General features: G+C 39.3%; 1 protein-coding gene across 2 annotated transcripts in view; it reads left to right on the top strand.

The window, feature by feature from the left end:
• Positions 1-9,795: 9,795 nt before the first annotated feature.
• Positions 9,796-12,709, top strand: part of ppargc1a (peroxisome proliferator-activated receptor gamma, coactivator 1 alpha) — a 44,996-nt gene continuing 42,082 nt past the window's right edge. For both annotated transcript variants that reach the window (XM_016535549.1, XM_016535548.1), the window contains exon 1: positions 9,796-9,849. In XM_016535549.1, coding sequence (XP_016391035.1) covers positions 9,811-9,849 — 39 coding nt within the window. In that variant the 5' untranslated portion in view covers positions 9,796-9,810. The remainder of the gene's footprint in view (positions 9,850-12,709) is intronic.

The following is a 12,709-nucleotide window of genomic DNA, read 5'->3' as shown; positions in this document are numbered from 1 at the left end:
TTTTTTCCTTTTTTTTTTTTTTTTTTTTTTTTGTTCTTCCGTGTATTTCATGTACAATAAAATGTGACTATAAATGTCCAGGGCTGTGTAGCTGGTGCCCTATGGTCGGTTTTTCCTGATTAACACCATGTTCTCTGTCTGATTGAACCGCTTGTGGCTCTACTCTTATATGCTAATTCACTGTTGCACCGCTTGCCCTCAACTGGAGGCCATCTGAGGTTTGCTCTAATGAACTATTGTTTTAAGAGCTGTATGAGCCACGAGGCACGGGGGGATGTGGCTAAATAAGTGGGTAAATAACTAAGCTGGCAATTAAGAATACCCAACGAGTTACTGCAAGGAAAAGTGTCATTTAGTACGCAAATTAGAGCATAAGTAAGTGACCAGGAGCGTAAGTGAATTAGAATGGAAATAGATGAAGAGATAAATGAATAAAAATGTTATGTAAGTGGGTTTGTATGTAAATGGGTGCACAAGTGTGGAGGGGGAGTAAATAAATAGCTTAGTATGTAAATAAATGAATAAATGTACGACTTAAAGGAATGGGACAGAGCCGGGGAGCGAGCGAGTGAATGAGTAATGAGTGAGTGAATGAGTTATAAGATGAACTACTTATTGCATTTCAAAGGAGTGAGAGCTTACCGATTATTTCTACACCCATCAGCTTTGAACTGCATCAAGCAAAACAAACTAGATTTCACTTTTTTGGAAGAAAATATAAGTGCTCGCCCATGCAAAACACACTGCTACGATACTATACGGTTGCTGAAGTGTTTCGAGAGGTTTTTAGCAGTTAATTAATTGTCCTGAAAACCTGAAAATCTGGAACATTTTTGCACTTTAAAAGTAACACTTTCTAATTAGCTTTCTGTGTTATATTTAATGTACTGAATATACTGAATTGACTTAATGAACTGACGTTAACAAATTGCATTGATGTTAACAAATCAGACCTTCTCGTAAAAAAGCGCTACCATTGTTTTCTGTGTTCACTAGTCATTGTAACTGTTTTTGCATATCTCTGTTGAACGTATATCATCTTTCCTCGTGTCCAGATGATGTGCCAATTACTCTCTAATTACATGCGTCATCTGGCTGATAAATCCTGTTTACCGTACTGACAAGCCTCCCGGTGGTCGCAGCAGTCTCTGGAGAGAGGGATGAAGTGATGAACCTCCACAAAGAGGACGGCGAGAATTGGAGATCAAGCAGGGGCTGTTTCTGAATTTAGCTCTTACCAAGCCAATGACTGCATCTGAATGATTACTAACAGAGTTTGATATTGCGTTAAGGGCTGGGTAAACAATATTCACAGTTCACTGGCATGCAGCTTTATCTGAAAAGCCTAAACATGGATAATAGACGTCTTCTTTTTGATCTCTTTCATCAAAATAGGCCATTAGCCTCATTCACTATTCAAAATATAACATTTCGCTCTAAATAATCCCTTACCCGTTTTGACATTTCAGTATTATCCTCTCTTTAGACAGTTGGTTTTGGTCAAAGACGGCATAGGGTGGGCCTGCACATACTATAGCTCTTTCACGTTTCTCTATTTCAGTACACTCTTAGAAGTAAAGGACCCAAAAGCGATGCCGTAGAAACAGCATTTTGGATTCCAAAAAGAGCCTTTTAGTGAAAAGTTCTTAGAAGAGCCTTTTTTTTCTACACTTTTAAAAAAGGTTCTTTGTTTGCATCTGTGATTCCATGAAGATCCTTGAACATCCATGGAACCTTTCCATTCCACAAAAGGCTCTTCAGTCTTAAAAATCAGTGTTGGGGGTAACACATTACAAGTAATGTGCGTTACGTAATCAGATTACTTTCTCCAAGTAACTAGTAAAATAACGTATTACGTTTAAATTTACAACAAAATATCTGAATTACTTTTTCAAATAAGTAACACAACTAAATGAACGCAAGCTTATTAATTTCACTTTTGGTGTGAAAGGGCCCTTACAGTGACCAAGAATTTAACTTTTGTTGGTTTGTTTTTGGTTATTAAAAGCCCAGCCCAGGTGACAAAAAAGTAACGCAAAAGTAACATAATGCATTACTTCCTATAAAAAGTTACTCAATTAGTTACTTTTTATGGAGTAACCCAATATTGTAATGCATTACTTTTAAAAGTAACTTTCCACAACACTGTTAAAAATAAAGGTTCTCTATTGCCATTGGTGGTTCAGAGAACCATACTTAAAAGAACCATTTTTTTCTTAGTGCGCAGAACATTTTAATAATCCGAAGAACCGTCAATGCCAATAAAGAACCTTTATTTTTAAGACTGAAGAGCCTTTGGTGAATGATAAGGTTCCATGGATGTTAAAAGTTCTTCAAGGAACCTTAAATGCCAATAAAAAATGTGTGTTAAAGAGTGTAAAATTGATAAATAAAATGGAACCAAATACAGCATTGTTGCTGATATGCATTTACTGACAATCATTTGCACTTAAGGCAAGAAATATTTTTCTAAACCACATCAGCTCATGCTCAGGTAGCAGTCTGAGCCCACATTAAGGCTAAAATTCTTGAATCGCCTCTGAAGAAGACTGTTAAAATAATGCCTTGCTGTTCAAAGCATTGTTTCATATGGTTAGACATGTCATAGATCTTCATTTTAGAGCTGTGATCATTTTCTGACCAGAATCAGTATATAGCCAATCTAAATTCTAAAGAAGCCTCGCTACTTTCAGACACTTTGAGGCAGATTGCACATTTGGGTATCAAATGTCAGTTATTGGATCACAGAAATGCTATATTAAGAACATTTCCTGGGTTTATCCATTCATTTAAGCTCCCTTCGTTTTGACAGCGCAAAAAACTCATTGAAAACCACTACCATTGAATCACCCAAACATCTCTACCTTAATTACACAGGAATTGTAGAGCTGGCACTTTACTGCATGACTGCTTTTGAGGCCAACTGGGCCGCCACTCTTTCTTCCACTACTTTAATGCACCAAACTATCCTCCATAGACTTCATGTGTCACAACATTAGTGGCTTGCCTAAGAGATATTCGTTAACCAAGGCATGGGAACTGCTGTGTAGAACGAAACTGAAGTCAAAGAAACTCCATCTCACCATGAAAATAGTTCTTGTGGTTAACCACTTGGGGAAAGATTTAACATTAACCACAGGCTCATGTAGTAATTCATACATGCATTCTACAACCTAGAATGGTTAGTGTTTTTAACACCATTACTTGAACAATTGCTCAGCTAATTAAACTCACTAATGACATATCTTCACATGAATATAATGTATCTGAATATGAGCAAATATGTAATTAAAATACATTTTAATACATGACATACAATACTGACCTTAAAGGGGTCATATGACGTTGCTAAAAAGTTGTGTATTTGGTGTAATGCAATCTGTTTATGCAGTTTAAGGTTAAAAAAACACATTATTTTCCACATACTGAACATTATTGTTGCTCCTCTATGCCCCGCCTTTTTGAAACGCATCGATTTTTACAAAGCTCATCGGTCTGAAAAGCGAGGTGTGCTGTGATTGGCCAGCTATCCAAAGCGTTGTGATTGGCCAAATACCTCAAGCGCGTGACGGAAATGTTACGCCCCTCACCATACTGTGATGCCGTGTCCCGGCGCGATGAGACAAAAAAATTTAAAACCCATTATAAACGAGGCATTTGTTGCATCCAGTGGGGACATAATTATGGATTATAATGACTTATACTGTCTTTTTACGCGTTGCGTTTCTTATCTATTCACGAACAGCTTGTAACACTCCAAAGAGAAGGGAAAACTTGAAATTGCATCATATGACCCCTTTAAAATTATATTTTAAGTTACGATAAATGCAGCAGTACTTATTTCAAAGACAATAGAGTTAGGAAAATACATATAAAGATAAGTTTGACTTAAGTGGGCCAAAAAACACTCAAAGGTTCAGTTAATTGCATTTAATATAAACTATAATACATTTTTATTTAATTGCAATTAAGATTCCATTAAATGTCCAAAAAATGACTTTCAGTTTCCCCTAAGTATATATTTCTCTTTTTTTTTTCATAATAACACTATTTTTAAAATTATGCTAAACTGTGCTTTTTTTTTTTTTTTTAGAAAGCAGGTTTGCAGGATTTCTAATCAGTCAGACAAGAGGACCAAATTGTTCATGACACTGGTGCAGAACCAGTTTTTCCAGCCCAGAACAGCCTTTTCTGTGATGGACACGCACACAGAACAGTTTGAGAATCAGCAATCCTTTTTTTCATAATAACCATATTTTTAAAATTATGCTAAACTGTGTTTTTTTTTTTTTTTTTAGAAAGCAGGTTTGCAGGATTTCTAATCAGTCAGACAAGAGGACCAAATTGTTCATGACACTGGTGCAGAACCAGTTTTTCCAGCCCAGAACAGCCTTTTCTGTGATGGACACGCACACAGAACAGTTTGAGAATCAGCAATCCAGCAACCAGCAACCGTGCAAGTTCATTTCAATACAAAAGCGGCATCAACGTTTTTGTTTAGAATCTTCCTTAACTCTATCAATCCACTGTTTGGCTGTGATGCCACCCGTTCCCAGACATCTTCCCATCCATAACTCTCTCTCGTGGCCATCTATTAATTCATGTTATTTTCTGTCTTCATGATCTATCTATGCATATTAAGAAGCACTAAATCTGCATGTTTTCACTCGCAGCCCAGGGACGCTACAGTAATTTGGGGGAAAGGGTGGCATATCGGAGAAATTCCCTCTGTAAGGGGAAAAAAAAACGATGATGATACACTCTTTTTTTATGATGCCGTAAGGGCTTTCGCCTATATGCAAGCCAACAACTCACATGTAATTTTCTCTCTCTCCTCACATGTTCTAAGAGCAATTAGGCTGGTCACGAGCAGCATGCCACATTTCGATAACATTTCTAAAACATTCTACCTGTGCGCCTCCCCTCCCCCATTTTTCACCATTTCATGGTACGATTTTAACATGGAGTTTCTTGCAGGCGCACCACTCAAATAGTGACCTAATTCTTCCCAAACATGCCGACGCTGCTGAGAGAGCAAGAGAGGCAAACTCATCTTCTCTCACAAAGGGAGCTGGAGTTCTAATCATACCAGAACTACATAAGAACGCCTGCTAATGCGTTTCAACTCCTCCGTTTTAATGCCGATAACAAGTATGACCGTTTTGATGTTGTGTCTTCAATCAGTTTAATTCCACTCATTCGAGAACAGTCCTTCGCATTCTGTCACGAGAAAGTCATAAAAATATCTCGCCCGTATGCAAACGCATGTCATTCGGCGCTTGTAAACACATCCCTGCTAGTGCTCGTCTTCTTGCCAGACTCATGTTTTTCTCCATGCATCTTTCATGACTGCATAGTGATTCTAACGTGCCGTAATAACAGCTTCAGATGGGGAGCTTTTTCCAGATATGCTGCTCTGACAAGCAACCGGAGACAGTTTTTGTTTCCTGCTTGACCGTGGTATTTTTGTCCACGGGAGGCTTCGGTGCGTCAAGCTTTCTCTCCGAAAAAATATCACAGGACTTTCCCACTGAGCCCATACTTCTCTCTTGAGTTATGTCCTTGGTGTGGATCTGCTGTTGTGTCTCGCCATTGTTATTTCCAATTTCATAGCCGAGTCCTGGCTAGCACACCCCAGCCTCGCTATGCCATTTACTGCAATAATACACACCGGGCCCTCCAAGGTAGCAATCGGCCACACTCCAAACCTCCTGTGAAATGGTTGAATTCGTCAATAGAAAGCCTTTTGTTCTGATAGACTAGGCTGAATAGCTTTCTTTGATTCCTCTCTCAAGATGACTTCCTTTCAGAGGAACTGTCTTCCATTTGCTGCTATTATTTTGGGTTTTATTGTATCCGTGGTACGTTGTGTGGTGAGGTGATGCATCTGAAGTGTTAAGTGTATTTCAGAGGCCCTCGTATTATCTCTCAGGTTGCTTTCATCTGCTTTTCGTATTTTGCAGAGGAGATCTAATGATAAGAACTATAAAAAGCTGGAGTGAACTTGTCATGTGTTCATTTGTTGCTTCGAGATATACTTGCCTACCAGATATGCATTGTGTTTCTATCATCCATCTGTGTCTACCAGCATATATGAACACTACGGTATATTATAATTCAAAAGTATCATTATAAAACAAAATAATCTTATATATGAAGAAAATAGTTGGATGCACGCATTTGTTTTGTTTCTCCATGTTTAAATCGAATTTGAAACACTGGGGAAGTATATATCCACAAAATAGCTTTGCAAATATAAGCACAGATGCCTTCAAACTGCAAGGTAAGCTCCCAGGGCTTTGCCCCAAATCTGCCTCCGAGTCCACGTTAATAAATGTTTTACAGAGCTGGTGTGTGTATAAGCCAGGGGTAGGCAAGTTCGGTCCTAGAGAGCTGCAGTCCTGCAGAGTTCAGCTCCAACCCTGAAAACAAAACTCACCTGCCTATAGCCTTAGTAATCCTGAAGACATTGATTAGCTTGTTCAGGTGTGTCTGATTAGGGTTGGCGCTGAACTCTGCAGGACTGCGGCTCTCTAGGACCGAACTTGCCTACCCCTGGTCTAAGCCATATCCAACATAGCTGTAATGTACATTCCAATACAGTATATCAAAAGAATAACAAAATAGTGATTTAAAGTGTGCTCTGAAGTAAAACTTTTAATTTGACGTTATTACAAAGTGCACTTTTTAAAAGCATAGTGAAAGTGTAGTTTTGAAGTACCGTACACTTAAATGGCCTTTTATTTCATTGATCTGTAAGTATTTGTTTTATTTTTTTAATTTAAAGTGCACTACAAATGCACATTTTTGTATATAAGATTCCAGAATACATTCGGTGTAGCTGAATGTGTCTGTTTGACATTTGTTAATTGACAGTTTGGCTGTTCATTTACGTTCAAAACGTGCTGTTCATTTACACATTTCATGCCACCATGAATTACAGACTCGTGACAGGTTGTACACTAGTTCTTTCTGGAATTGAACATCTCGGAAACGTTCAGCTGCCAGCACGGGGAAGAAAAACGAAAACAAATCAAAATCCATTTAAAAGGAAATCACAACAGAGCCATATTTTTAGCTCGCAATTTCTTAATTGCCATAAAGAGAACAATCAGATAAGGCTTGCAGCTTGTCTGTGTGAGTAAGGGGGGGGGACAGAGAGGGAGTCACGTTCAGGACAGAGAGGGAGTCACGTGCCTTTACTACCATACAATGAGCAACCAACTATTTTCATCCCTCCAGCTCCAGCCTTGATTACAATATGGCATCAGTGTTTCATCTGTGTGTTGCATTAGTATTGTGTTTACACTACCATGTAAGAACCATCTGAGATAAGTGTGGTCGCCTGTGGATAGAGCACATGCCTTCATTACACTGACATGGGATCAGCTTCCTGAAATACACACAAAACATACGAAATACAGTTTAATTTTTGCACTAGGGTTCTGATCATTACAAACCAGTATTGCAAACCACTTGTTCATACCTCACCAACCACATACAGTGGTGGCCAAAATTGTTAGAACACTTGGCATATTTAAGAGGTTTCAGTTGTTTTTGTTGAATTGACCATTACGATACCCATAAAACGAACTATTGCCGGAACTACCTGCGACAGAAGGAATCTGCGGAAACATTGAAAATGATGGACTGGCTCCTCAAAGTCCAGACCTCAACCCCATCGAGCAAATGTGGGGAGAGTTGGAAAATAAACTGGACAGATCTATTGTAGGCTACATTCAAAAGAAAGCCTTTGGCTTGAGTTACAGAAGGCATGGGATAACATTAGTGTTGAAGTTCTCAGGAAATATATTGACACTATGCCAGAGAGATGAGTAATTGCTGCAAAAGGTGGACATACCAAATAATAAAGTTAAAAGTGGATAAAAACAGTAGCCTACGACTCACTTCATCTGTTATTTGTTGTGCTCAGAGCAACCATGTTTCACGAACATTATTAAATGAAATCATGTTTTGGAGGCAAAAAAAGGTCAATATTTTCAGATCTGTCAGGTGTTCTAACAATTTTGGCCACCACTGTAACTCTTTTCCTCAATGTTTTGGTCATGAAAACGGAAGAAGCAGCTGATAAACAGTGGGCTTGCAGCTCGCAAAAGTGGGCAGTCATCAGTGGTCGAGCTGCGTTTTGTTTTGACTGTCTACAAAACTGGTGTTTTGGTTTTCTCTATATCTATGTTGCCTATACATGAACTGTTGACACTGTACACCTCGTCACCTGCTTCTCCCCGGCGTCTGAGGGAGGAAGAAAATCCGTCGTGAGCGCGTTACACACTATCTTTAAGTCGTTATGACTCTCCAGAGCAGCCAAGCCGATGGTGTTGCTTCGTTTGCGATGCCTCGATGTATGGAAACATTGCTTGAGAGTATAAATCGTGCGCAAGGGAGAGGGGTGGGGGTGCTAAATGTGACACGACATCCAATGAGCTCGAGATGAAGAAGCCAGTCCCCACTCAGTCAGCCGACGTATATACGCCATGAAACAGCTAGTATTTGAGCTCACAGCAACCCCCTCGCATGCACGCTCCTGACCGGGAGCATTCGAGTAAAGAAAACGCCTCAGGCTATAGATTCAAAGCATTCTGTGAACCACCACAGTCCTCACAACTTATCGACCGTGTTCTCATATAACCAACCCATTTATCCTGTCTTTATTTACATTATTTTCCGTCCGCATTGGTCGGAGATGAACGATACCCCGCATATTTGCTTAATAAAGAGGCCTAGAGCAACTGTTTACTTCGGTGAGCGAAAGTAATTAGGATTAAAAGCTTTTCTTAAGCGCACCAATATAATTACATTTGATTTGGCGAATGAGAAAGCTGTTTGCAAGAAAAAATATATATAATAGCATATCTGATGGATGCACTGATGGGTAAAAATCCCCTCAGAGTCGTAAATTATCCCTCTGACTGCACTGACCCCTGTTAGTATCTAAACAGACAGCATTTATGTATATATTTTTTTCTTTTATTTGGATTTTCTAACTACAGATGAGCCAGTTCATTCCGAATAGTATCCCGGTTCTTTTACGATTACTAAATAAAACACTAAACAAACAAGCCTCTCCAAATGATTCACAATGTTTTAACAACCGATGTTATTCGGGAATCGAACTGCGCTGGGCGCGCGTCATATATTTGATTCACTAAAAAGAACCGGCTCACAAGAGTCATTCGTTCGGGAATCGAGCTACATTGGTCACTGTTGCGCGCTGTATATTCAGTAGCGGTGCTGCGGCGCAGCTGAACAGCCAGATCATTTTAACACGGACTCCCGTCCCTATCGGTGGAAGCATGCACGTTCAATGCAACCAAAAGTCATGAGACCCATTCGGTTCCGGTAATATTTATAAAAACAGCACGGGTTCTTGGTTCCCAACCCTGGCCGCTACTAGAGGCATATGTTGAGAGGAGCGAGTGGTTTTATAGTTGGGGAAGATTTACTATGCGCGTGCCAAACTCCGCCTTTCCTTACAGCACGTCATTGGCGAGTAACAGAGAAGGGGAGTCACTCCCCTGCCTACTTTTAATAGCTTTGTCATGTGATGGAAAGCAGTTGTAAGACAGGTGCCCTCGGTTCATTGTCAGTGAGGGGCGCGAGGGAACGAGTGGATTTTCTCTTTTGCCCGTGATTTCTTTTTTTATTTTTTCGTACCGTCATTCGGGGCTGGATGGCGTGGGACAGGTGTAATCAGGAATCTGGTGATAGCGTGCGGTTTTTCTCAAGCTGTGTCGGAGTTGAACAGTGACAGTCTACTTAGGATGTCTTGTCGTGGGAAATTGTGTTGACATGCCCGTGGATGGAGTGCGCTCGCTCGCTGTAACGCAGGTGATGATGAGACAGGTATCTGCTTCAGTGAGAGCCTATAGTGCCACTGCCGATGTGCTGGAATTACTAATATGTTCTCGCGTCAGGTATTGTACATTGAAACTTTCCTATTAGAACACAGATACAGTTCTGGATAAGGCTATTTGCATGCATGCGGAGCGCGTGCTGGATTTATTATTGGACAGTATGTGCTGTAAAATCGAGGTTCAGCAAAGAAAAGCTGCTGAACCTCGTTTACTTGTTGTTTAGCAAGACCTCATCGCAAGGTTAAGCGTTGCTCCACTGCAATACATCAATAACGATCGCATAGCTGTGCATGACGTTTATCGTTTATAGTGCGAATCATTGCAATTCGGGACATTTTAGGTTTGTTTAAACGTGTTTGACATGTTCACTCGGCGAAATGTAAGATATGGACAATAACGTCGCACTTTTTATTATTACCATAGCCTACATTATCAGTGCAGTCTATCTATCTATCTATCTATCTATCTATCTATCCGCGTCGTGGTTTATTGCAGTTTTAACCATTTCAGATATTCATAAAGCAGTGTTTCCAGCATGTTTAGCTGAAACTTTTACTCACTATATAGAAATATAGCCTATCGCTGCGCTGTATATGCACCTGTCTGTGTTGCAAGGTATGCACGTTGCGTTATTGTTAGCCTATATTCATTCTCAAAGGTTAGTTGAGCGTCTCAGTCGGAGCATAAATCCATCTAAACACAATCAGCAAATTGCTGCTCGGTTAGAACTTCTAATTTCCATTTCCAGGTGCCCACAAGTAGCCTGCTCTCTCTCTCTCTCATCTCTCTCTCTCTCTCTCATCTCTCTCTCTCTGCATGTGCTCGTGATTAAGCGTGTCCGTATTTTGAGAGGAAAAGGGAGAAGGCTTTCAATAAGATGCCGAGGCATTTGAGGCATGTGATTTTATCATTTGCTCACCATTGGATGTAACCGCTTTGCCGGCGTCCATAAATCTGTGACAGCGGAACGACGGGATTTGTGTCATAAATAGATCTAAACTAAATCAGACACCGGTGATCAAGTTTGACGTGCGAGATTCTTCGGCACGAACTGTATCGTGCTGCCATCGAGCAAAGTCTCACTTTTAAAAAAAATTGATTACTTGTGACATTTCTGTCAGTAGTACCGAGTAAAGAGCAGAGTAATAGGATTCGGGAAGCGGTATCTGGTTAACGCGCACTGACTGTAACACATTTCAAACAATATTTGTACAAAATAAACATTTTACTGTTTTCTGTATCGCTTTTTCACAAAATACATCACTCTACAGCACCCTCCGCCGTTTGTCAAAACTCTATACACATGTGCGCACAGTCTCTCCGCGAGCTGCTGTTGGTTTAGCTTCCACTTCGCCTCTATTTTACTCACAACATACTCAGAGATATGAAGTACAGTATCTGACCAACTAGAGGGCGTGGCTGTGGCGCTCTTCCCCACGACGGGCCGCCCCTCCCCTGCCTCAGCCAATCACATAATTGTTTGTTTTCTGGTTGGTTATGTTGTTGTGGTTTCCTAAATGCTGCAAATGCTAGTATGTACACCGCTGAAGAATATGCAATTTGGTTAGATTTAAGTTCACTTCATTTGGTTGTTAGTATGTTTAATTTGTAACAATGCATCCTAAATTAGTACTAAATTTAGCAGTGAAGTGAGTAGCTTTTGCATGCTAGTCACACAGGTCTCAATTACAGTACATAGCAAAGTCACACTCCCTATGAATCAAATAGAGGAAGAGTTATTGGTTACATCAATCACACACTGAGCAAATGGACAGGTGCAGAGATTTGAGATATGTTGGTGAATGCTGTGGACTAATTTGTCAAAGTTTTGCCTATAAACAGCTAAACTGATAGAATTAAGTGTGGAAAGTGTTTTATTTCCATAGTTGTTTTATGGAAATATAATGTTTTGCTTTCAGTATTTCTCATAGTTCATTTTAGCCTTCACGTAGTTCTGCTCAAGGAAAAATTTGGGTGTAACTTCATATCCCTTTTTAAAAATGATCCCATCTTGAATACCAAACTGCCCCAAATGCCATAGTGCCAAAGGTTTCATTTAAAAATCACATGTTTTCATTATCTCTAATAAATCTGACATCATATAAAATTATATTATGTCAGATGTATTAGAGATAATGAAAACATGTCTACGTTGCTTTAAGAAACTAAGCATTTTGTTAAATATTATGATGCATAGTGTTGTAAAACCTGACAAAGCATCATTTGCCAAGTTTTACTTATGATTACACTCTAAAAAATGTTGGGTTGTTTCAACCCAACTTTGGGTCAAATATGGACTAACCCAACCATTGGGTTAAATTTTTACATTAAATTTTTTACCTAAAAGTTGGGTTAGTCCAAATTTGACTTTGAATTTGAGTGTAGATTAAAAACAAACAAAAAAAGAAAAGCAATGGGGGAAAATGGACTTTGGTTTAAAAAAAATCACTAAAAGCAGTGGAAAATAAATCGATTTGAGATGTTTGCCTTATTTTGCCTTTTTTCAGTAAAGCTGTGGCTTTTTTATCTCACATTTGATTTTCTTTGTCATTATTAGAATGTGCAGGCCTTTTGTTTGCATTGAATAAATGGGTTTGTATAAGCTTATTCCAGTAACATGTTTATATGGAGACTGCTGTCCATAAACAAGGTGTGAAGCCTGACCAACATTAAATGATTTAATCTGTTGATCCCACCATTAACAGTTGATACCGTTTGTGTTTGAGATCACATAGATGATGCAAAGTAAATGTTAACAAATGGTAAAACATGGTGAATTCCATTTGATCAATTCTACTATCAAACAGACCCCTACATTACATGTCATCATAACT

Source organism: Sinocyclocheilus rhinocerous, unplaced genomic scaffold (genome assembly GCF_001515625.1).
Source record: "Sinocyclocheilus rhinocerous isolate Xijiao unplaced genomic scaffold, SAMN03320098_v1.1 scaffold1297, whole genome shotgun sequence".
In the NCBI taxonomy this organism is placed as follows: Eukaryota; Metazoa; Chordata; class Actinopteri; order Cypriniformes; family Cyprinidae; genus Sinocyclocheilus; species Sinocyclocheilus rhinocerous.
This window is presented reverse-complemented; position numbering and strand designations above follow the sequence as displayed.